Consider the following 27,663-nt stretch of genomic DNA (forward strand, 5'->3'; position numbering starts at 1 on the left):
GCCAGGCTTCAGCAGTACGTGAACCGTGAACTTCCAGATGTTCAACCCGGTTTTAGAAAAGGCAGAGGAACCAGAGATCAAATTGCCAACATCCGCTGGATCATCGAAAAAGCAAGAGAGTTCCAGAAAAACATATATTTCTGCTTTATTGACTATGCCAAAGCCTCTGACTGTGTGGATCACAAGAAACTGTGGAAAATTCTTCAAGAGATGGGAATACCAGACCACCTAACCTGCCTCTTGATAAACCTATATGCAGGTCTGGAAGCAACAGTTAGAACTGGACATGGAACAACAGATTGGTTCCAAATAGGAAAAGGAGTACGTCAAAGTTGTATATTGTCACCCTGCTTATTTAACTTATATGCAGAGTACATCATGAGAAACGCTGGGCTAGAAGAAGCACAAGCTGGAATCAAGATTGCCGGGAGAAATATGAATAACCTCAGATATGCAGATGACACCAGCCTTATGGCAGAAAGTGAAGGGGAACTAAAAAGCTCTTGATGAAAGTGAAAGAGGAGAGTGAAAAAGTTGGCTTAAAGCTCAACATTCAGAAAACAAAGATCATGGCATCTGGTCCCATCACTTCATGGCAAATACATGGGGAAACAGTGGCAGGCTTTATTTTTGGGGGCTCCAAAATCACTGCAGATGGTGATTGCAGCCATGCAATTAAAAGATGCTTACTCCTTGGAAGGAAAGTTATGACCAACCTAGATAGCATATTGAAAAGCAGAGATATTACTTTGCCAACAAAGGTCCATCTAGTCAAGGTTATGGTTTTTCCAGTGGTCATGTATGGATGTGAGAGTTGGACTGTCAAGAAAGCTGAGCATCAAAGAATTGATACTTTTGAACTGTGGTATTGGAGAAGACTGTTGAGAGTCCCTTGGACTTCATAGAGATCCAACCAGTCCATTCTAAAGGAGATGAGTCCTGGGTGTTCATTGGAGGGACTGATGCTAAAGCTGAAACTCCAATACTTTGGCCACCTCATGTGAAGAGTTGACTCATTGGAAAAGACTCTGATGCTGGGAGGGATTGGGGGCAGGAGGAGAAGGGGGCGACAGAGGATGAGATGGCTGGATGGCATTACCGACTAGATGGACATGAGTTTGAGTGAACTCCGGGAGTTGATGAGGGACAGGGAGGCCTGGCGTGCCGTGATTCATGGGGTTGCAAAGAGTTGGACACAACTGAGCGACTGAACTGAACTGAAAAGTCACTCAGGCACTCCGACCTGTGTACTCATCAGTAAAGGAGAACAGGTAAGAGACTACCTACTAAGATTTTATCTAAAATTAAATGAAAAAAAAAAAAAAAGCTTGCAAGTACTTAGCATTATTCCTAACGTAGTTCCAAAATAGGCATTTAAAAAATATTACTTAAAGGGTGAGTAGTTTTCGCAATCTATTATTTGCATGCTAAGTCACTTCAGTTGTGTCTCTTTGCAACCCTATGGACTGTAACCTGACAAGGTCTTCTGTCCATCGGATTCTCCAGGCAAGAATACTGGAGTGGGTTGCCATTTCCTCCTTCCGGGGGGTCTTCCAGACCCAGGGATCAAACCCATGTCTTTTATGTGTCCTGCATTGGCTAGTGGATTCTTTACCACTAGCATCATCTGGGAAGCCCACTTTATATTATACTTCCGTTTATAACTTATTTGAGGGGGAAAAATGTTGAAATACTCAAAACCAGTATACTGTGAAAAAAACTGGCAAAGTTAATACAGTGTTGGTGACACTATAAGCTGATACAACTGATCTGAAAGAGATTACGATAAAGCACCAGGAATTACAGAAATAACAGTTACTAATATAGTTAAACTACTGAAATTTTAACTGAGAGGAAAAACTTATTCTAACCCTAATTTTTCAAAAAGAAATTAAAATTTCCTAAATTTGTTGTTTCAGGGGATTTTTGGTTGCATTTTTGCTTTTGTTTTTTAATTCAAGTATACTTGATTTACAATGTTGTGTTAGTTTCTGGTGTACAGCTAAGTGATTCAGTTATATATATATTAATATAAATATACTTCATATTCTTTTCCATTACGGTTTATTACAGGATATTGAATACAGCTGCCTGTGCTATATATTAGGCTGTTGTTGTTTATCCATTCTGCATATGAGAGTTTGCATCTGCTAGTCCCAAACTTTCATTTCAAACCCCCCCCACCCTTTGGCAACCACCAGTCTGTTCTCTATGTCTGTGAGTTTGTTTCATAGGTAAGTTCATTTCTGTCATACTTTAGATTCCACATATAAGTGATATCATACGGTATTCGTCTTTCTCTTTCTGACTTACTCCACTTAATATGATAATCTCTAGGTCCATCCATGTAGCTGCAAAAGGCATTATTTCATTCTTTTTTTATGGTTGAATAACATTCCATTGTATGTATATATACCCACCTTCTTTATTCATCCGTCAATGAACATTTAGGTTGTTTCCATGTCTTGGCTATTATAAATAGTGCTGCTATGGACACAGGGTTGCATATATCTCTTTGGATTATAGTTTTGTGCAGATATATGCACCCAGGAGTGGAACTGCTACACCATATGGCAAATCTATTTTTAGTTTTTTGAGGAACCTGCATACTGTTCTACAAAGAAATTAGCTGCACCAATTTACATTCCCACCAACAGAGTAGAAGGGTTCCCTTTATTCCCACACCCTCAGAAAAATTCCCTAAATTTGCTATACTAAGTAATAACATGAAATATCACATCATGAAAATTATATATGAAAAAGTCAGAAATATAGAAATTGTTTCAATAGGAAAATTATAAATTTTATGCTTACATTTCATGGAACACTATATTTTCAAAGAGAAACCACAAGAAAGTTTTTTTTAAAAAATAAAAATAGTTTTGAGTTACATTTTCAATATTTAAGAAGAAAAAAACATCAACCATTCTTTTAAAAGGCCAGAATATGTCACAGATAGAATCTGGTCCACTTAACTGTAAAGTAGTGCTTTGATGCATATCACATTTGCAAAATAGTCGGAATGGGGAGGGTGCTGTTTTGGAAAAGGTATACAGAGAATATCCTATTACAGGTTTCTGAGGACAGGACAACAAGTTCTGGGTCACTAGGAACAAGAAATAATTTATGAGAAAAAACTCTTGGGTCTTATTTTTTCTCTTAATTTAATAGTATCTGAGAACCTATGGAAACAGAAGAAAAAATTTTTTTCAATGAAATAATCGGGTTGGGGTCTTACAATCATGAGTTTATCTTTTTCTTTCCTTATCTCAACTGAAGGAGGAAAATCTGTTTGAACAGATATCCAGCAAAAAAGACATTTCACAGAGAGGATACTGTCCACTAGACTGTAAGGCAATGTGCTATCTACTTTCCCATTTGCAAAACAATCGTGGTAGGGAGAGTAATGTTTTGGAAGCAAGACACAAAGGATATTTTGTTACAGGCTCCTGAGGATGGTGACAGAATTTCTGGGTCACTGAAAATAAGGAATAACTTTACAAAGGAAAAGTTCTGTGCTCTGTCTGCTCACCTCTTACCATTCATCTGCAACTGAGAGCCCAAACCTGAAGGCATTTTGTGCCCACATAAATAACTCTTAATATCCCTGCCAGGCTAGTATCCTCACTCTTGTTTTACCATTGAGATCCTGACATGTTAGATCTGAAAGCATTCAGTAGTGCTAAACAAAAATAAAAGTTCTCACTAGGTTTTGGTTATATGAATTCTTAAATGCATTTTATGTAACACTGGCTTTTGGTGGGGCGAGCAAAATGAACAAATCTTTGTAATAATGGTCCATCATAAATGCAGACACAGAAATCATTTCAATAAAGGAGAAACCTCAACTTGAACAGCTAATAAATTTTCTTATTCACCTGTCTTCTATATTGGGTTGTTCAAAATCTGTGTTGATAACACCTCTAAGACATAGACCAGGGACTCATCCTTGGAATGACTGACACTGGTTGAGTTATTAAAAATGCAGACTGTTCGACCTCATCCTTAGACACTCTCCAACGTCTAAACTGAGTCCTGGGAAACTACATTTTCATTAAATTACCCAGGCCATTGTGATCTCTCCCTCACCACTCTCCTATGTCTGATAAAATACTACCTACATCACTGATTACAAAAATACTACCTACATTACTGATTTCATCACCAATGCTGCTGATTTTTCTTTTTAACTTAGTGAAGATATAGAAACAGATGTCGAGGGGCCAATTAATCGACCAAGGCAGGGGACCCAGACATCTGTCATTTAAATCACATCCTGCTGCTGCTAATTCGCTTCAGTCATGTCCGACTCTATGCGACTCCATAGACGGCAGCCCACCAGGCTCCGCCGTCCCCGGGATTCTCCAGGCAAGAACACTGGGATGGGTTGCCATTTCCTTCTCCAATGCACGAAAGTGAAAAGTGAAAGTGAAGTCGCTCAGTTCTGTCCGACTCTGAGTGAACCCATGGACTGCAGCCTACCAGGCTCCTCCGTCCATGGGGTTTTCCAGGCAGAAGTACTGGAGTGGGGTGCCACTGCCTTCTCCAAATCACATCCTATTTTCTGCCCTAATTTTAAAGATTTCTTTCCTTCTACTAACCCTGGGGTTTTTCATTTCTTCCTTTTCTAGTTGCTTTAGGTGTAGAGTTAGTTTATTTATTTGACGTTTTTCTTATTTCTTGAGGTATGCCTGTATTGCTATGAACCTTCCCCTTAGCACTGCTTTTACAGTTTCCCACAGGTTTTGGGTTGTTCTGTTTTCATATTCATTTGTTTCTATGCATATTTTGATTTCCTTTTTGATTTCTTTTGTGATTTGTTGGTAACAAAAGAGACCACAGCAAAAATTAATAAGCCAAAAGCTGGTTCTTTGAGAAGATAAATAAAATTGACAAACCATTAACCAGGCTCATCAAGAAACAAAGGGAGAAAAATCAAATCAATATAATTAGAAATGAAAATGGAGATAACAACAGACATTATAGAAATACAAAGGATCACAAGAGACTACTATCAGCAAATATATGCCAATAAAGTGGACAACTTGGAAGAAATGGACAAATTCTTAGAAAGGTACAACTTTCCAAAACTGAAACAGGAAGAAATAGAAAATCTTAACAGAACCATCACAAGCATGGAAATGGAAACTCTAATCAGAAATCTTCCAACAAACAAAAGCCAAGGACCAGACGGCTTCACAGCTGAATTCTACCAAAAATTTAGAGAAGAGCTAACACCTATCCTACTCAAACTCTTCCAGAAAACTGCAGAGGAAGGTAAACTTCCAAACTCATTTTATGAGGCCACCATCACCCTAATACCAAAACCTGACAAAGATGACACAAAAAGAAAACTACAGGCCAATATCACTGATGAACATAGATGCAAAAATCCTTAACAAAATTCTAGCAAACAATATCCAACAACATATTAAAAAGATCATGCATCATGACCAAGTGGGCTTTATCCCAGGGATGCAAGGATTCTTCAATATCTGCAAATCAATCAATGTAATACACCACATTAACAAATTGAAAAATAAAAACCATATGATTATCTCAATAGATGCAGAGAAAGCCTGTGACAAAATTCAGCATCCATTTATGATAAAAACCCTCCAGAAAGCAGGAATAGAAGGAACATACCTCAACATAATAAAAGCCATACATGATAAACCCACAGCAAACATTATCCTCAATGGTGAAAAATTGAAAGCATTTCCCCTAAAGTCAGGAACAAGACAAGGGTGCCCACTCTCACCACTATTTTCAACATAGTTTTGGAAGTTTTGGCCACAGCAATCAGAGCAGACAAAGAAATAAAAGGAACCCAAATTGGAAAAGAAGAAGTAAAACTCCCACTGTTTGCAGATGACATGATTCTCTACCCAGAAAACCCTAAAGACTCCACCAGAAAAGTACTAGAGCTAATTAATGAATATAGTAAAGTTGCAGAATATAAAATCAACACACAGAAATCCCTTGCATTCCTATACACTAATAATGAGAAAATAGAAAGAGAAATTAAGGAAACAATTCCATTCACCATTGCAACGAAAAGAATAAAATACTTAGGAATATATCTACCTAAAGAAACTAAAGACCTATATATAGAAAACTATAAAACACTGGTGAAAGAAATCAAAGAGGACACTAATAGATGGCGAAATATACCATGTTCATGGATTGGAAGAATCAATATAGTGAAAATGAGTATACTACCCAAAGCAATTTATAGATTCAATGCAATCCCTATCAAGCTACCAACAGTATTTTTCACAGAGCTAGAACAAATAATTTCACAATTATTATGGAAAGACAAAAAACCTTGATAGCCAAAGCTATCTTGAGAAAGAATGAAACTGGAAGAATCAACCTGCCTGACTTCAGGCTCTACTACAAAGCCACAGTCATCAAGACAGTATGGTACTGGCACAAAGACAGAAATATAGACCAATGGAACAAAATACAAAGCCCAGAGATAAATCCATGCACCTATGGACACCTCATCTTTGACAAAGGAGGCAAGAATATACAATGGAGAAAAGACAATCTCTTTAACAAGTGGTGCTGGAAAAACTGGTCAACCACTTGTAAAAGAATGAAACTAGAACACTTTCTAACACCATACACAAAAATAAACTCAAATGGATTAAAGATCTAAACCTAAGACCAGAAACTATAAAACTCCTAGAGGAGAACATAGGCAAAACACTCTCTGACATAAATCACAGCAGGATCCTCTATGACCCACCATCAAGAATATTGGAAATAAAAGCAAAAATAAACAAATGGGACCTAATTAAAATTTAAAGCTTCTGCACAACAAAGGTGGAGAAGGCGATGGCACCCCACTCTGGTACTCTTGCCTGGAAAATCCCATGGATGGAGGAGCCTGGTGGGCTGCAGTCCATGGGGTCACGAAGAGTCGGACACGACTGAGCGACTTCACTTTCACTTTTCACTTTCATGCATTGGAGAAGGAAATGGCAACCCACTCCAGTGCTCTTGCCTGGAGAATCCCAGGGACGGGGGAGCCTGGTGGGCTGCCATCTATGGGGTCGCACAGAGTCAGACACGACTGAAGTGACTTAGCAGTAACAGCAGCAGCACAACAAAGGAAACTATGAGCAAGGTGAAAAGGCAGCCTTCAGAATGGGAGAAAATAATAGCAAATGAAGCAACTGACAAATAATTAATCTCAAAAATATACAGGCAGCTCCTGCAGCTCAATTCCAGAAAAGTAAACGACCCAATCAAAAAATGGGCCAAAGAACTAAACAGACAATTCTCCAAAGAAGACATACAAATGGCTAACAAACACATGAAAAGATGCTCAACATCACTCATTATCAGAGAAATGCACATCAAAACCACCATGAGGTACCATTTCACACCAGTCAGAATGGCTGCTATCCAAAAGTTTACAAGCAACAAATGCTGGGGAGGGTGTGGAGAAAAGGGAACCCTCTTACACTGTTGGTGGGAATGCAAACTAGTACAGCTACTATGGAGAACAATGTGGAGATTCCTTAAAAAACTGGAAACAGAACTGCCATAGGACCTAGCAATCCCACTGCTGTGCATACACACCGAGGAAACCAAAATTGAAAGAGACAGATGTACCCCAATGTTCATCGCAGCACTGTTTATAATAGCCAGGACATGGAAGCAACCTAGATGTCCATCAGCAGATGAATGAATAAGAAAGCTATGGTACATACACACAATGGAGTATTACTCAGCCATTAAAAAGAAAACATTTGAATCAGTTCTAATGAGGTGGATGAAACTGGAGCCTATTATACAGAGTGAAGTAAGCCAGAAAGAAAAACACCAATACAGTATAATAACGCATATATATGGAATTTAGAAAGATGGTAATGATAACCCTGAATTCGAGACAGCAAAAGAGACATATGTATAGAACAGTCGTTTGGATTCTGTGGGAGAGGGCGAGGGTGGGATGATTTGGGAGAATGGCACTGAAACATAATATTATTATATGTGAAACGAATCACCAGTCCAGGTTCGATATATGAGACAGGGTACTCGGGGCTAGTGCACTGGGATGAATGACCCAGAGGGATGGGATGGGGAGGGAAGTGGGACAGAGGTTCAGGATGGGGAACACATGTACACCTGTGGCATATTCAAGTCAATGTATGGCAAAACCAATTCAATACTGTAAAGTAATTAGCCTCCAATTAAAGTAAATAAATTTATATTAAAAAAATAAAATAAGTCACATCCTAGGTTCTTCCTAAAAATGAGGATTCCCGGTTATTATCTCAAAACTACAGGATTTGAATTTGGCAAACACAGTCCAAGATTCTGCATTTTTAACACATTCTCCAGTAATTCTTAAGCTGCATAACACACTCTAAAGTTTGAGTATCAATGCCCTTAAACTCAACAGTTTCTTAATGTTTTCTAATTATGGATCTTTACTTCCACTCCTTTCGGAACACCTACTCTCATATTCCTACCCTGGGCCTTCTTACCCCAAACTGTTCCATCTCTAAAACCTCATACTGTCAATTTTCCCCACACCACATTATCTGTCCTTCCATTTCTGCACTTAATCCTGTTTTACATTCTCATCATGGTCTCTAGTCTCTTGATACTTCTTTACTCCCAACTCCATTGGCCCTGCCTACCCTCACTTTCCTTAATACTTAAGGGATGCCAGACTATGATCAACTATTTAAGTAACTCCCTTTTTTATCCTCAATATCACTCTCTCCTTTTGTCAGTATTTCTTTATAATTCCTAATCTTGATTCCATTTCTCCCCACTTCAAGATTTATAGACCACCATATGTGAAAAATAAATGAGCTCTGCTACCTCTCAATTAGCATAGCACTTTAACATATGCTCTTCAGTAACTCCACATTTTCTATTTTATGCTTATTTAAGCATATTCTATTAGCCTGTATGGACTTTGCAAATAGGATTTGTGCGCAATTTATTCTGATTTATCCAAAAATATAGTTTGGGGAGTAAAATCTAGATTTTTTTGCCCTGGAAGTAAAGGCTTTGAACCATTTTTTTTTTTGTGAGCTAACATAAAAAGTGGCTATAAAGAATAGTTGCTCTGAAGCAACAAAGGTTTACTGTATAGCACAGGGAACCACATACAGTCAATATCTTGTAACAATCTATAATGGAAAATAATCTTAAAAATAATATATGTGTATATGAATAACTGAATCACCTTGCTGTGCACTTGAAACATGGTAAGGCAACTAGATTTCAATAAAATATATATTAAGAAAAAAATACATAAAAATGCTAACCATTAAAAAAAAGAATAACTGCTCTGTAAAAAGTAGTTATGTCAACCTACAGTATTTTAGAATGTTGTAATATCACCACTTAGACGTCAATATCCATTAAAACTGCTTCATAGAAAACAGTAATTTCAATGTAACAACTGGGATTAGGTGAATAAACATACATGCCTTGGCAAGGAAGGAAAGAACAATAAATGTTCATCAATCTCTAGTGAAAGAACAAATAATAATAATAAATTTTCCCTTTTGTTAATGGTAATGTTGCTTATCCTAAGGGGAAGACAAAGAGGAAAGAAAATGTTTGCCCCAAAAGTATTACACTTGGGTCCTTTTCATAAGGCTATTTAGATGAGTTTCACCTGAATGAATTTTGCCTGTTTGCAAAACAATATCCCTTTTGAAAACATCTAGTTTTCCCTTTGAGGATTATACCACAATTATCAAGTATGAATATACCTTTTTCCTCAAAACACTTTCCTAATGTTATGTGAACTCTTTTTTGGTTATGAAAAACATGAAAGCTAGAATAAGGGAAAATACCCAATAGATTAGCTATTTCATAATAAAAACCCACCTATAATCACACTATCCAAATATAATACCTGGCCAATATTAAAAGATATGTATGTAAAACATGTATGTATACACACATATTTTATGAAAATGAGATTATACTAAGTTCTAATAAGATTCTTTTGTCACTTCTGAATCTTGAACACATAACTGCTGCATAAAAAGAACTAAAAAGTAAATAAGTAATTATCACCAGATCATAAAGGATAAAGCCAAGATTAGAACCAAGGTATGTAATTCCAAAGTTCATGCCTTTTCCACTACATAGTGCTATCTCAGCTTCCTCAAGTATAAAATGGATTTGCCCATTATATAAAGGTGGGTAATGTAAGCACGGAATGAAATAATGAGTGAGAAAACACCTTGAAACTATAAAACATTGTTACAGAAACATAAGGGACTATTAATCATTTCCCTCACCTGAAATATAAGCAGAACTCACTGTAATGTTTTGGTGCTGAACTGTCATGTCACACAGTGTCAATTAAGGTTTGCACTTCTACAGACAATATGGGGGATAATCTCAAAGTCCTTTATAATCAGAACTGAACTTAAAAACTTTTTAAGAAGCCCTTCAAGAAATCATGAAACCTAAAAAATATACACCATTCTAACCGATCTAAGACCATATAATTAGATTTATATTATAAAACTGTATATAACATCAAAAGTGCCCTGAATTAAGCATCATTATTTGAATTGCATATACGTGAGACTTTTTAAAACATAGTGACCATTTGGAAAGCTATATTTTTTCTTGAAACAGGTATCTTGAAGGAAGTCCAAACTGTTTTTAAAGTAAACCTATATCCAATGTACCCTATTTACAGTGATACCAACATTTTAAAACAAAAACAAGGTATGACTTCAATGTATAAGCCATTTTTTCTTTCTCTGCAAAACCTGAGCCCAACTACTTAATACTTAATATCAGATCAATATGTGTGAAGTAGAAAAATAAGGCTGCTGGAGAATACACTTCTGAAAGAATGGAGGGAAAAGGAAATAAACACTATTAGTTGTTAAGACTAATACTCCTACCCAAGGTAAAGTTCTTTCTTCTAATCCACACTTCCCATTTGCTTTCTCCCTGCCCCATATTTAAATTCACAGCAACTACTTCTAAGAAACATACACTAGCAATCCCATGTTTTTAACTGTTAAGAGAAGGAAAATTCTTTTAACATGCTGTAGGATACTGAAAGCTACAATAGAGAGCAAACATTTTCAAAACATTTTCAAAATGACTAACAAGTAGAATTCAAATTAGATCTTTTAACTATGCTGCAGTTCAAATATCATACAAATACCTTTACTTACCTCAAATTTTCATTAAATCTTACTGTAGCTGCACAGTGGAATATAATATTAGTAGAATCTATGATGATCTCTTTATCTTCTTCACTAAGAGCCAGTTTAGGTTGGGTGAGTTCACTGTTGATTGCTATAATTTTCTCCCTAAAATCTGGATTTTCATCTCTCAATCTGTCAAAAAGCTATCAAAGGAGAAAAACATTTTAGGGCAGTATTTTTCAACTTTCTAAAATCCATCATCACCATCTTCTCCCCCAAGGATCAGTATATTTTAGATTTCAACTATGCAAATCCTAAGGTTGCTTAAATTGCTATCATTCTGTATGGAAACTACTATCCCCATTTTACAGATGAGGAATCTGAGAAACAGAGAGGTCAAGTAACTCACCAAGGACACAGAGGTAGCAGTTTGCAAAGTTAAATTTTAACTGTTTATGCCTTTTTTCATCAGGCTGTATGATCCCTCAGCACAGACATAAGCAGTACATTTATCAGATCAATGTTTAAAATGATCAGATTTCTAAAATCCAAACCTTATCACTTTTTTTTTTTGGCTGTAGTCCTCTTTAGCAGATTAGAGTAAAATGCCATTAACTACACTCTACCTCAAATCTTAGAAAAATTTTAAAGTGGAAAAAAAAGAAGTATATTAAAGGAAAAAAAGTTTTTAAGGAAATATTAAGATCAGAAGCTGGAAAAACCTGTGAAATATCATATATATAGGATTCTAATTTGAAAATAGAAAATTCAATATTCCTTAGATATATTCAAAGGAATAAATTTAACTAGAGAATCAGTCAGATCCCAAGATGGTTACAGTACAAACATACATTCAACTGTGAGTCAAATTTAATTTTTTACCCCAGATTTTATAGATGAGACCTCCAGATCATTGTTCTATTACACCCTGACTCTCCAATCCATTTAAAATCCATACTTGTAGTTTAAGCAGAGAGTCTTAAATCTGGGGCAAAAAAAAAGTCTATAAAACACACAAGGCACTCACTTTTACCTTCCTATATGATTTTTAGTAAGTAATAGTCTTCTCCACCTTTAGCTAATGACTTCAATATTACTGTTCTTATAGTAATTAATAAAATACTTACTAAGCGTTTCAGATAAAATGAGTACTTTCCATACACTGAGAAAACAAGAAAATGACCTTTGTCTCAAGTTATTTAGAATCTTATAGGAAAAATTAAACAAGGAAACAGTTAAAATATAGTGTTATAAGTAATAAAACAGGGCTAACACAACGGTGTTATGAGTCTGTACGGGAGCAACAACTTGTCCTGATGGGGAAGGACTTGAGATTATAAAGTAGAAGAACAGTGTTTCGGGCAGAGAAAGTGTTACATATAACCACATAAGAGTAATAGAGCGTTTATGTTTGGGAAATTAAAAATGACTCAGTAAGACTTGGCCAATGACAGGAGAAGGAATAAAGAATACAAACTCCATGTAGACAGGGACCACATCTATTGTGCTCAGCACACAGGCCCCAGATAACAGAGTGCTGATAAACATTTGTTATGTGAATAAACTCATTAGGTGGAAAACACTGGAAGAATACCTATGGAGAGGAGTTCAGTTTTGTTCATGTTGACTGTAAAGTGTCAATGAGACTCCACAGAAGATCAATGCCATAGAGGTAACTGGCTCTGTGGGTCCTGAGTTCAGGGAAGAGAGAATCAGATTACTGATTCTATAAACCACACATGTAGCCCTAGGAGAATATCCCTCAGTAGCAACAGTGATGAGCACCCAAGGTCCAGACTACATGAAGCTTTTTCCAAATCTATTTTAAAATACAATCGTTCATCTCACATACAACAGAAGGTGCTGAGTAATCACCTAACTGGACCTAGTAAGAAGAGATCTAGGCCTGGGACAAATTCTGAAGAATATTTAAGGGGCTAGCAGAGAAAAAGGAGCCTGAGATATAACCAGAAAAGTACTTTTAACACATTGAATTCACTTTTTCATTCTCCCAGACTGCCAATGACCTTTAATTCCTCTTCATATTAGATATCTCCACTACCACCAAGAATTGATCATGCTGCTTCACAAGTTACATCTCAAACTTGATGCTCCTCCCTTCTCTAGCCACCATGTTGTTATTCAAAGCCATTTTTTCCAATATTTTTAACCCACTGGTACCCCAATTAGTTCCTACTTTACTAAGTCCACGAATGCTCTCTTTAATGTACTTTCTTCTCTTTCCAGAATTTATTTCATGGTCAGCTATTTTAATTCAATCCTTGCCAGCAATGAGATTTATTTTCCACGGGACATTGCTGCATATCACTTCTCAAGCCAGGGCAATTTTAGCCCCCGGGGAACATTTGGTGATGTCTAAAAGACAATTTTGCCTTGTCACAACTGGGATGGTGAGGAAAGGGAGCTGCTGGCATTTAGTGGGCACAGGCCAAGAATGCTGACCACCCTACAATGCATAGGACAGCTCCCCACAATAAAGAATTAACTCTCCTAAAATGTGAAGAGTGCTGAAGTTGAGAAATTCTGCTAGAAGACAATGTCATACTACAGTAAATGCCCTACGCTTATGCTCTTTTATTCCTGTTTCAAAATCATAGTAGACTCTATTTAAATGTTTAACAACTTTAAGTGTACATATTAATTGCTGCTTGATATAAAAAGAACTCATTTTATTGATTTAGCAGCTATGCTATATATACGTGAGAATGAATGACCCTAGGAATAATCAGTAGGATGTGCCAGGGGGAATTAAAAAACATGATATAATATTTTAAGGCATAAAATAAAATGACATAATTTTATACAGTATTGTAGTCAAATATTTAAACAAATACTTGAGGACTGTATGATCCCTCAGCACAGACGTAAGCAGTATATATATGTTTAAAATGATCAGATTTCTAAAATCCAAACCTTATCACTTTTTTTTTTTTTTTTGATTGTATTGTAGTCCTCTTTAGCAGATTAGAGTAAAATAATGGCCATATGTTTAAACTAAAAAAGTTAAATGAAATTTCAGGCTTTGAGTAGAAAATAATCATTTCCTTTACAAATAAGGCTTACTGATGAGGAAAAATTTTAGAAGCATTACCCTGGAGACTCCAGAGAAGATGCCCAACTCTTTCACATTTTACTTAGGCCCTCAATTCCAACTAAGACATCAGCTTCAATAATTGCTCCTATCCAATCTCTCCTAACACCTCTACACTCTCTCTTCCTCAACCCACTTCTTAAAAACACTGTAGACTGTAGGTTCCATTAAAGGAACGACTCTTACTTATTCCTGAATTCAACCCTTTATATCAAGTCAAATGCCCAGCACTCAGCAGGCACAAAAAATGTTTTCTGAAAAATAAAAAGTGAGTAAGAATAAATAACCTCTCAATAGAGGAAAAAAGTGTGTTGGGAAACAATTATTAGTGGTTATACCAATTATAGGGGTTCCCTGGTGGCTCAATCAGTAAAGAGTCTACCTGCAGCACAGGAGACCTGGGTTCAATCCCCAGGTTGGGAGGATCCCCTGGAGACGGAAACAGCAACCCACTCCAGTATTCCTGCCTGGAGAATCCCATGGACAGAGGAGCCTGGCAGGCTACAGTCCATGGGGTCACAAGAGTCAGACATGACTTAGCGACTAAACCATCATACCAATTATAATTATTAACAATTATAAGTGGTTCATAATAAAACATGAGTAAACAAATGGCAGAGACGGCAACAAAACACACAAGCAGGCATTATTACATAAAATAGGCCTTGTGGTCTTAAAGCCCCCTTGATGCCTCCCTGTTCGAAAGTTTTAAGGGAATTTTTACTGCCAATCTTGGGTTCAAATTAATTTTGGATACCTGCAAAAGTCAGCTCTCTCCTTAAAGCATAAAGATTTTTGCCCCTATTGGTATATCCCTAAGAATGTGCCAGAAGGCTGTCCCTAAATGGTCTAAGCAACACTGCACCCTCTTAATCTGCAGCAGTTCTCAAAGTGTGTTAAGTTCCTAGGCGTCTCTCAGACTATTTTAGGTATTTCACAAAGTCAAAACTATTTTCATAACAAAACTAAAACATTATTTATTTTTCACTTTCGTTCTCTCACAAGTATAGAGAAGAATTTTCCAAAGCTACATTTGTGATGATATCATCACTCTTGATGGCTAATGGAATGTGTGCTTGTACATATATTTTCTTCCTTTAAAAATGTCTCTGGTTTAGAATCTACTATGATAAATGTCAGTAAGATATTTGAAACAAAACCTCACAAGAACAAAACCTTTTTGAAGTTCTCAATAATTTTTAAGAGTATAAAGGGGTATAGAGACCAAAAGTTTAAGAATCATTGCTTTAAATCATTGAAGAATCTTTCAACCTATTTGGAGGATATGAAAAAATACAGCGATGAGGTAATAATACTATCTGCTACACACTGCAGTCAATGTACATTATCAAATAATTTGCTCAAGAGTTAACAATTAAAAGTCACTTGGAAAAAAAGCTATAAATTATATCACGTTTTTTAAAAACATCCTTATACTAGGCTACCAAATAGTTTTAATTTTAAAATGACATTGAATACGGCTGAGTCAATCTCAGCTCTCACAAAAAAACTGAAAATGAACTTTGCACCTACCACACTTTAAGAAGGCAGATTCTTCAATCATAGCTATTATATAGCTAGGTTTTGTGGTGGTAAATACTTAAGTATTAACTCACATCTTTTTTATTGTCTGTACAGAATCTAGCCATGAAATTAAGACGCTTGCTCCCTGGAAGAAAAGCTATGACAAACCTAGACAGTGTGTTAAAAAATAGAGACATCATTTCACCCAAAAAATGTCCATATAGTCAAAGCTATGGTTTTTTCAATAGTTATGTATGGATGTGAGAGTTGGACCATAAAGAAGGCTGAGTGCCAAAGAACCAATGCTTTCAAATTGTGGTAATGGAGAAGACTCTTGAGAGTCCCTTGGACTGTAAGGAGATCAAACCAGTCAATCCTAAAGGAAATCAATCCTGAATATTCATTGGAAGGACACTGATGCTGAAGCTGAAGTTCCAATATCTGTCCGCTTGATGTGAAAAGCTGACCTTTGGAAAACACTATGCTGAGAAAGACTAAAGGCAAAAGGGGAAGGGGGCAGCAAAGGATGAGATGGTTAGATATCATCACCAACTCTATGGACGTGGATTTGAGCAAACTCCAAGAGATAGTGGAGAACAGAGCAGCCTGGTGTGCTCCAGTCCATGGGGTCACAAAGAGTTGGACACAACTCAGAGACTGAACACCACCTCTAATATAGAGTAGGACTCATATATCTTAATGAAAGGAAGGGCAAAGGGGAAGAACACAAGTGCCTGGGAGTCTGTGGCAACGGGGAGAATATTAGTAGAGTATAACTACCCTTGTGAGCTATATAGTCACTGAGTAGCCCTCAAAGAGCTAGATTTGTTTTTTAAAACTAATTCAGGGAAAAGAAGTTTTTCTAGTTGAAGTAAGGACTATTTAACGTTTTCATGTGGAGACAAACTTAATAAACACTGGGATAAAATTAAGTATTATTTTTATTCTTTAATGTCTTACTAATAGTTTCAAATAATTTATTTTTAAAAGGAAAAACTAGTATTAATTTACATCTTACTATTAAAACCCTGTGGATCTAGAACTACCTCTTAATGAATAAGAGGAAAATACAAACAAGAAAAACATGAATGCTTCACAAAAGAAAAAAGTTTATCCTTCTGAATCAAAATTATATTTGAATGGAAATCATTTCCAAACAATATAACACCTTGGTAAAGAAAAAATTCTAAATATATCAATAATTTAACCTTTTCTTAATTTATCCTAAATCATTGTACTGAACATTGGTGATTATATTTTATTATAATGCTATAATTTTAAGAAAATTAAAAGTTGTATTTAAACACTTCCACACTTCTGTACAGGTCTTACTCTGTATGGTGTTATCTTTTCTTTTAATTGATCTTCTGTTATCATACTTTGGGCTTCCCTGATAGCTCAATTGGTAAAGAATCCGCATGCAATGCAACAACCCCACTTCAATTCCTGGATCAGAAAGATCCCCTGGAGAAGGGCTAGGCTACCCACTCTAGTATTCTTGGACTTCCTTGAGGCTCAGCTGGTAAAGAATCTGCCTGCAATGTGGGAAACCTGGGTTCGATCCCTGGGTTGGAAAGATCCCCTGAAGACGGAAAAGGCCACTCACTCCAGTATTCTGGCCTGGAGAATTCCATGGGCTGTATAGTTCATGGGATTGCCAAGAGTCGGACATGACTGAGCGGACATGACTGAGAGACTTTCCCTTTATCATACTTTATCTCTCCTAGGAGATAAGCTTCCCATTACTGCCCTAATCCATAAACTGACTCATTCCTGCTGTTGTTAACTCTGTTTTTCTCTGGTCTTCATCGACTTCTTTCTTGCTTTTGCCATCTTCTCTTTTAATTTTTGTGAAAAAGGTACCAAGCTTTTTGCCATCACCTTTGGGAAATTAAGCTATTTTCACTCAGCATGTACCAGCTACATTTACCAGTAAACTATCCAACTCTCAAGATTACTTTTCCCACTGAATCACAAAGCCTTCCATCATCTTTGCCTTACTTTCTTATCTACTGAGGAAATAATACTATAAAGTAGAAAGGAATTTATTGTCAAGTCATCTATGTTATATGCAGTATCTATTAGCTACACAACTTCTGAGACTCACTGTCCATATCTGCAAAATGGGATATATCAACATTTGTCCCTACCAGAGCATGAGCTCTAAGGTCCAATCATTAAAAGTTCACAAACACTGGCTCTAACACTAACTATATGACCTTGTAGAATGGGAGTAACACCAACACTTACCTTAAAGAGTTGCTGTAATAATTAAATACATATACAAAGTGTTTTGCACATAGTGCCTGGCACAAGGTAAGCACTCAATAAAGGTCAGCCACTATTAACTATGGATTTCTACTGAAAGATCAAACCAGAATGGAATATAAATTATTTCTAATAAATTATTTATGTATCAACTCTAAGAGAGCTGTTAATCTAGAATTAATCATCATATCTTTTGATACTTCTTAGCAATTCTGCTTCAGAGTAACTCAGATGTTTCTGGTTTTGGTCTTTTTTTTTTTTTTTTTAATATAAGTCACAGCTGCCCTAGAAGGTTAAAAGGTACCAAATACCTACCTAGTAACTAAAAAATTACATAGCTACTATACCAAAGTTATTAACAACAAATGTCAGATAAATCCATTCATTTTGAGAAAATTCAAAAGCTTATGACCATGAAATAATTTTACTCCAGCTCATCTCCATTTTTTCCTCAGCAATGTTTTTCTAAAGGTTTAAATGTATGACATAGTCTGTATTCTATATGACCCTTCTGTCATGTTATTAGTCAAATAGGAGTATGTGATTTTGCCACTTCCTAATGCTTTCGTGGGGAGCAATTAGTGCTTACAAAATTTTAACTCTTGTCAAAGTATTGTGTCTCACAGCACAGTAAGAATTAGAAAGTAACTTTTAAGTATTATTATTCTGAAAACTATTTAAAGCATCTAGTAATTACAGATAACTTGCCTCAAGTATTCTAAAAACACATTAAACATATAACGTAAAGGTACTTTAGAAGGTACTTGTTATACAGTTTTATCATGGAGGAAAGCTTTTGTCTCCCTCCTACTGATCAGGACTCATATTCAGTTTACTGCCATTCTTATAGGACTTTCTGCTAATTTTTTTCAGGATACTAGGCTGTTGATGATTACAATAATATACACACAAACACACTCTTTTCTCTCTTCTTAGTGATTATTTTCCATACTTACCTTGCCACTAATGACTTCTTCTACTCGCTCCTGGGGTGTCTGTCCAGCTTTCTGCCTCACCAAAACATACACTGAATTCACTTTAGGACAAGACCTCAGCAACTTTTCCAGAAGTACCTTCCCTAGGAAACCAGTAGCTCCAGTGAGGAGGACATTCTTGCCTTCATAGTATTCTGGGATGGAAACCATTCTGATCCTAAAAAAAAACATGACAAATAAGTATCAGTTCAAAGATTTATGCTAATTGTTATCTACTAAAAATCTCTTGGTATTCAAGTATTTTAAAGGACAGGCAAAAATCCAAGATGAATGTTAACAAAACAGAACACTATTAACTTTTGGTTCATTGTAGTAAGGTAGAAAGTACAACAAACTGCAACACTAGCTTCTAAACCTTCTTCCCCTGGATCACCTCAGTCAAGTCACTCACCTTCTCTGGGCCTGGGTTTCTTTAACACAGCTTGAACCAAGTGACCTATAAGAATTCCTTCAGCAATAGGAACCAAAATCTTCACTTAAACCTCAGTTAAACTCCAAACACAAATGAATGGTATTTCTCTGTCTCCAAAAGTATTTATAACACCAAATAGAGGTCAGCAGCAAGACTCAATTCCTTAGCTTGTATAACATGGTGAGGTGTCATATTCACCTATCATCACCAGTTGAAACAAGAGGTAACACCAAGTCCTTTCTTTTATATGTCTGTAGTGATAACATATCCAAAAGGTACTTAAGTCTCCTTTTAAAAAAAGTCCTAGTAAGAAATATATAGGCTGAGTTATCTTCCTTACCCAAATTCCACTGAAACAGGAGAAAACAGAGTGAGTATGCTAAGAGAACAAACAAATAAAAGAACCAGAGTTAAGTGGAAAAACCAAGATGCAGAAAGATTCATGCAATATGTCACTATTTAAGGTTCAAACATATTTAAAAGAATGCCATTTATTGTTTAGAAATGCACACACATGATAATCTTTATGGGTGCATTAGAGACAGTGTAACACAATCAGACAAGAGAATGAGGAGCTTCAACTGTATTTGTGTTTTATTTAAGCTAAGAAATAGATACATGTATTTTACCCCTAAATTTCTCACAATTATAAAAAAATTAATTACATTCTGAAAACTGATTAACAAGCAGTAAGAAAAGAAGGAAGATAGGAAAAAATAAATGAGACTAAAATGATAGAAAAGTCACAGCAGAAGAAATAAAACCTAAGCAAAACAAACATAGGAAAGGACCAAAATGAGGTAAGAACTATCTCAATCCTCTAAAGAGAAAAACCCAAGTTCAGGATCAAGAAGCTAAATTAAAGCATAGAGTAATCAAGGTAACTAAAGGTTGCTCAGAGAAAAGCAGAGCCACTCCCAACAGTCTTACTTCCTCTATAAACTTTGGCTCCTGACTTAGTACCCAGAACTGCTGAGAACACCCAGCACGGGCACCAGGGATGAAAGAGAAGGAAGGCTGAGCTTGAAGCCGCTCTTAACATCCACAAATGCAGGCAGGGAAGACGGGGCATTGAGAGAAACAAAAACAACCAAAACAAAAGAAGTCTTCAGAGCACTGGATCCCCAGAAATAAATTTTAGGTCCCCAGGCTATCTGAATGCTGCTGGCCCTTAAAACAAATTCATACAGAGCTCTCAGTAATTCCACTTGGAGAGAAAGCTCTCTTGGAAAAACAGACTTCAGAAAACTGAGAGGAAGCCAGTATCAGCTACCAAAATCAACCATTCTAGTCCTTCATAAATATGGATAACTAAGGATCATCAAATATTTAAGAAAATTAAGAAGGACCAACATGAAAAGCAACAGAATCAATCACAAAGAACACTAAAGAAGTAAAAAATTAAAAGAAAATTTAAATTCTAATAAATACCCTCTAAGTCATTCAACAAGAATACTGCCCATCCATCAAATAATAAACTACTATGAAAAAGGAATACAGAATAAGAAAGCACTGGAAATCATAAATGCAAATGTGTGTAGAAAATTCAATCAATACGTAAGTAACTATCAGAATTACCAAGTGAATTTAAAAAGGTCACCAGTTATAAAGTTTATATATATATATATAAAAAAGTGCATCTCTATACACCAGCAAAACACAGGAAACAAAGTTAAAAAAAAACTATACCACTTATAATACCATACAAAAGCCCTGAAAATTATGGACAATAACAACTAGCAATTGATAAGGATATAGAGAAACTAGAACTCCTGTACACTGATGAAGAGAATGAAAAATGATTCAGCTGATGATAGGAAAGTTTGGCAGTTTCTCAAAAAGTTAAACACATACTTATCATGACTCTGCAATTCCACTCCTAGGAGGTGGTTGTTTAGTCCCTCAGTCATGTTCAACTCTTTTGACCTAATGGACTGCAGCACACCAGGCATCCCTGTCCATCACCAACTCCTGGAGCCTACTCAAACTCATGTCCATCGCATCGGTGATGCCACCCAACCATCTCATCCTCCGTCGTCCCCTTCTCCTCCTGCCTTCAATCTTTCCCAGCATCAGGGTCTTTTCCAATGAAATGTTCTTCACATCAGGTGGCCAAAGTATTGGAGTTTCAGCTTCAACATCAGTCCTTCCAATGAATATTTAGGACTGATTTCCTTTAGGATTGACAGGTTAGATCTACTCGCTGTCCAAGGGACTCTCAAAGAGTCTTCTCCAGCACCACAGTTTGAAGGCATCAATTCTGCTCTCAGCCATTTTTATTGTCCAGCTCTCACATCTGTACATGACTAGTGGAAAAACCAGAGCTTTCACTACATGGACCATTGTAGGCAAAATAATATCTCTGCTTTTTAATATGCTGTCTAGGTTTGTTGTTGTTTTTCTTCCAAGGAGCAAGTGTCTTTTAATTTCATAGCTGCAGTCACCGTTCAGTGGTTTTGGAGCCCAAGAAAATAGTCTGTCACTGTTTCCATTGTTCCTCATCTATTTGCCATGAAGTGATGGCACTCCTAGATATATACCCCAAAAGAACTGCAAATAGGTACTCAAAAAAGTACATGTATACATCTGTTTACAGTAGCAGTGTTCACAACAGCCCAAAAAGCAACAAATGAATAGATCAACAGATCATGCTTTATACATAGAGTCTACTCATTCACAAAAAGGAATGAAGTATACTGACATGTACTACACAATGAGGATGAATCTCAAAAACATGCTAACTTTAAAAGGCCAGATATAGAAGATCACATACTACAGGATTTCATTTACATGAAATAACCAGAATAGATAATCCATAGAGACAGAATGCACACTAGCAGTTGGCAGGGGCTGAAGGGTGAGAAACCTATATGCAAGTCAGGAAGCAACAGTTAGAACTGGACATGGAACAACAGACTGGTTCCAAATAGGAAAAGGAGTACGTCAAGGCTGTATATTGTCACCCTGCTTATTTAACTTATATGCAGAGTACATCATGAGAAACGCTGGGCTAGAAGAAGCACAAACTGGAATCAAGACTGCCGGGAGAAATATCAATAACCTCAGATATGCAGATGACACCACCCTTATGGCAGAAAGTGAAGAGGAACTAAAAAGGCTCTTGATGAAAGTAAAAGAGGAGAGTGAAAAAGTTGACTTAAAGCTCAACACTCAGAAAACTTAAGATCGTGGCATCTGGTCCCATCACTTTACGGCAGATAGATGGGGAAACAGTGGAAACAGTGGCAGGCTTTATTTTTGGGGGCTCCAAAATCACTGCAGATGGTGACTGCAGCCATGAAATGAAAAGATGCTTACTCCTTGGAAAGAAAGTTATGATCAACCTAGATAGCATATTGAAAAGCAGAGATGTTACTTTGCCAACAAAGGTCCGTCTACTCAAGTTTTTCCAGTGGTCATGTATGGATGTGAGAGTTGGACTGTGAAGAAAGCTGAGTGCCGAAGAATTGATGCTTTTGAACCATGGTGTTGGAGAAGACTCTTGAGAGTCCCTTGGACTGCAAGGAGATCCAACCAGTCCATCCTAGAGATCAGTCCTGGGTGTTCATTGGAAGCACTGATGCTGAAGCTGAAACTCCAATACTTTGGCCACCTCATGCGAAGAGTTGACTCACTGGAAAAGACCCTGATGCTGGGAGGGATTGGGGGCAGGAGGAGAAGGGGGCGACAGAGGATGAGATGGCTGGATGGCATCACCGACTCGATGGACATGAGTTTGGGTAAACTCCAGGAGTTGGTGATGGACAGGGAGGCCTGGCGTGCTGCGATTCATGGGGTCGCAAAGAGTTGGACACGACTAAGCGACTGAACTGAACTAAAGGGTGAAGAGAGTGGGCAATGGAGGAAAACTACTTAAGGAGCTTTACTCTGGAGAGACAGAAATGTTTAGGAACTAGACAAAGGCAGTAGCTGCACAACATTGAATGGAATAAATGTTAGTGAATTTTTCATTTTAAAATGATCAATTTTATATTATTTGAATTATACTTTAATGAATTATTTTTGAAAATACCAAAAATTACAAGTAAATGTAAAAGATACTAACTGAAAACTAAAAAATATTGAGAGAAGTTAAACAATACTTAAATAACTAGAAAGATGTGTATACTATATTCCTCAGATTCAACACATCAACCAAAGTTTAAGCTGTTCTTGTTTAGGTATAGAAACTAAGCCTCTAAAATGATACAGAAATGCAAAGGGCCAAGAGTAGCCAAGACAAGCAATGAGAACAACAAAGCTAAAGAACTTACATTATCATGTATTAAGATGTATTATTAAGCTACAGAAACATGGTATTGAGACAAGAAGAAAAGACTACAATATATCATCAGATCAGATCAGATCAGTCACTCAGTCGTGTCCGACTCTTTGAGACCCCATGAATCGCAGCATGCCAGGCCTCCCTGTCCATCACCAACCCCTGGAGTTCACTGACACTCACATCCATCGAGTCAGTGATGCCATCCAGCCATCTCATCCTCTGTCATCCCCTTCTCCTCTTGCCCCCAATCCCTCCCAGCATCAGAGTCTTTTCCAATGAGTCAACTCTTCGCATGAGGTGGCCAAAGTACTGGAGTTTCAGCTTTAGCATCATTCCTTCCAAAGAAATCCCAGGGCTGATCTCCTTCAGAATGGACTGGTTGGATCTCCTTACAGTCCAAGGGACTCTCAAGAGTCTTCTCCAACAGCACAGTTCAAAAGCATCAATTCTTCCACGCTCAGCCTTCTTCACAGTCCAACTCTCACATCCATACATGACCACAGGAAAAACCATAGCCTTGACTAGATGAACCTTTGTTGGCAAAGTAATGTCTCTGCTTTTGAATATGCTATCTAGGTTGGTGGACACAAGTAGTACTAATCAAAAAGGAAAAATGTTGACAAACTGGAAACCACTAAAACTGAGTTCATCTCACACCACTATTAATAGAGAGAAAAGGCAAACCAGGTAAAAGATATTTGTAGTAGCATGCATAATGCAATTACTACCCAGAATATATGAAGAGCTACAAATTCAGTAAAAAGAAAAGAAAAATGGGAAAGGCCTGAAGAGATAATGAAGCATAAAGGAGATCTTCACTTGCTTCAGACGTTAGTCAACAAGTCCAGGAAGCACAGAGAGCCCCAGGCAGGATAAACCCAAGGAGGAACACACTGAGACACACAGTAACAAAACTGACAAACATTAAAGACAAAGATAAACTATTAAAATCAACAAGAGAAAACAACAAATAACATACAAGGAAAGGCCTACAAGGTTATCAGCTGATTTCTCAATAGGAACTCTACAAGCCAGAAAGGAATGGCACAATATATTTTAAGTGTTGAAAGGGAACAACCTACAAATAAGAACACTCAGCCAGACTCTAGTTCAGATTTGGTGGAGAAATCAAAAGCTTTACAGACAAGCCAAAGTACCACCAAACCACCTATAAAACAAATACTAAAGGAACTTCTTAAGGCAGGAAACACAAGAGAAGGAAAAGACCTACAAAAAATAAACCCCAAACAAATGAAAACGGTAATAGGATCATAAACAGCGATAATTACCTTAAATGTAAATGGATTAAATGCATCAACCAAAAGACACAGATTGGGTGGATGAAAAACTTGCATGCATTCACTTCCACTTACCACATCACTCTATTTAACTCCCCAAACTGTATGTAGTTATTTTACATTGTTAGGTTAATCATGTTTCCATTATGGCTTGCAATTGTAATGATCTTTTTTGTCTGGCTATTGATTGTGAAAACTGATAAACATCTTTTACTTCTGAGATTATGTCACTATTATTCATTTTACTAACACTGTATCCCTGACTGGTTAACAGAAAATAATAGGATTCTATATCACTAAAACTACCATTTAATAGAAAAACCTGTAATTACTTTTTAAAACCCAGATGCACATTAGAATCACCTTGGAATTTTTTTTTTTTTTTTTAATACAAATGCCACAGGTATTTTTTTTTCTCCAAAGCTCCAGATGTGATTCTAATGAGCTGCCATGTTTAAAAACAACTGGACTATATGATGATCTTTTACTTTTATCTAGTTGGTCTCACTTTTCCTATTTCGTATTAAGTACTCCCATTTCATTTAGTTTATGTTTTCCAATTTCCCTATCTCTTTTTTGTTGCTCTTTCTCAAGTTTTTATCAAGTGTAGAAAAGCTTCTGATACATATAAAAAGAGAGTGTATGTACAAATGTACATATTATAGAAAACTTTAAACTTTTGCTTACCTAAAAAATTAATGACATTTTGGTTCCACCTGTCTAAGCAGGAATAGAATGCCAGATTTCTAATTTATATTCACTCAAAACTTTTGATATGGTGGATTCATTCTGGCATCCAGCATTACTGCTAGAAGTCTCTAGTCCAGTTATTATTTTAGAGATTTTTTTTTTAATTTGAATGAGGCTTGAAATCTCTAATCCAATTCTGAAAACATAAAGAAATATTGTGTTGTAAAAAACAAAATAGGAAACATGATACAGTATTAACTAAGGTACAGATTTTGTTCAAATTTCACAAAATTTTATGCTAGTGTCCACTATTTGTCTTCATACTTTCAAGATTCTACATTATATTTAGTTGCAACGAACAGCTTCAGCTGCATGCAACAAATACTGATAAATTCTCTTTTCATTTTTACTCTATTACAAATATTTTCTACTTTTCCTTGTAATGGTTTCTTAGATACATCCATCATTTAAAAGAAGACATTAAATTTCCAAATACAATGGGGTTTTTTAATGTCCTTGTTATTAATTTCTCATTTAAATGCTTTCTTCTTCTCTGCAATCATCCTCTGTTTTTTCCAGTCTTTTAATTTTATCAAAGTTTTCAATGGTTAAATCAAAGATTCCTCTGGGTAAATGTCAAACTGCACTTGAAAACATGTAGGTTATTTCCAACTATCTTTTGATATTGATTTCTAACATAATTCCACAGTGATAAGAGAACAAACTCTGTATGATTTCAGGACCTGTAGACTGTGAAATTTCTGCACCTTGTTTTAGATCCCTTGTTTTAGTTTCAGTGTTTCCTGGTTTATAGTCTGTGGGAACTTGAACAGAATGTGTATCCTGTTGTGTGAAAATTGTATAAATCTTAATCATGTTGAATTAGTTCACAGTGCTTTTCAAGTCTACTATATCCTTCTACTTTTCTATTTGTTCTATTAATTTTTGAGAGTCTGATATTGAAACTCCAACTAAAACTCTTAATATCTACTTTAAAAATAACTGTAATATATAGTGAAGCTATATGTAACTGTTTTCTGTATTTTCCAAGTCTCCTGCAAATGTGTTATCACACTTTCATAATTTAAAAAATAAAGAAAGATCAAAATTAAATAAATAAAAAGACTATTTCAAGACTTTGCCAACCCCAAATCTAATTAAAACTACAGAGCATTAAAGTTGTCATAGGGGAGAAAGGAAGAATAATTCTGCATCAATACACCTAACAAATCTGGTAAATACTAATAACAACTACATACTAAATATATGTTAAACACAGTGTCCTGAGCACATGACCTAGAGCAAGTTATCTAATTCTCTGAGCTTCATTTCCTTCCTTTGTAAAAATTTGTTCAACAAATATTTATTAAGCACCTACCAGATACCAGGCACCAGAAAGTTTTCCAGAGGTGTACACTTGCGTTTAAGACAGAAAAAGATACTAAGCAAATTTTCCCTTTAATCACTGAGGACTTATAGCCTGAATACATGCTTGGCTCAACCCTAAAAAAATCACATCTAAGTACTTTCTTCCTTATCTATCAGGGAGAACACCCTCCCTATAAAGCCTAAACAGCCAGTTTGTTAACATCAAATAACAAAAATTTTTACCAATCTTAATACTCTCTCCTTAAGAGTATAAAGACTAAAAGAGCTATAAAATGAAACTGCTTATTAGTTTCAGGTATTTAGCTTAAAACTATCTGCACGTGATTTTATCTTTAGGGTTTTCTTCATGGAAGAACGAACAGACTTCCACAATTCCCCAACTTTATCACAATGCAACCACAAACTTTACAAGCACCAAGTATTTTTACACTCTGTTTCCAGGTATTCTTGATCCTCCACCCACCAATACACTTTACCCTATTTAAACTTACTGGCAAAGCCAGTACAAATGAGAATTTTTTTAAGCAA

General features: G+C 36.3%; 1 protein-coding gene across 10 annotated transcripts in view; it reads right to left on the reverse strand.

Moving 5' to 3' along the window:
* Positions 1–27,663, reverse strand: part of FAR1 (fatty acyl-CoA reductase 1) — a 77,723-nt gene that overhangs the window by 23,718 nt on the left and 26,342 nt on the right. For all 10 annotated transcript variants that reach the window (XR_015142043.1, XM_086339900.1, XM_086339899.1 and 7 more), the window contains 2 exons: positions 19,023–19,218; positions 11,190–11,365 (listed from right to left, as the gene is read on the reverse strand). Coding sequence is in view for 9 of the 10 variants with exons in the window: in XM_086339900.1 (XP_086196026.1) it covers positions 11,190–11,365; positions 19,023–19,211 (365 nt within the window). In the remaining variant the exon portion in view is untranslated. The remainder of the gene's footprint in view (positions 1–11,189; positions 11,366–19,022; positions 19,219–27,663) is intronic.

Source organism: Bos grunniens, chromosome 15, assembly GCF_055505025.1.
Source record: "Bos grunniens cultivar Pamir isolate PY7600 chromosome 15, Bosgru_T2T1.0, whole genome shotgun sequence".
In the NCBI taxonomy this organism is placed as follows: Eukaryota; Metazoa; Chordata; class Mammalia; order Artiodactyla; family Bovidae; genus Bos; species Bos grunniens.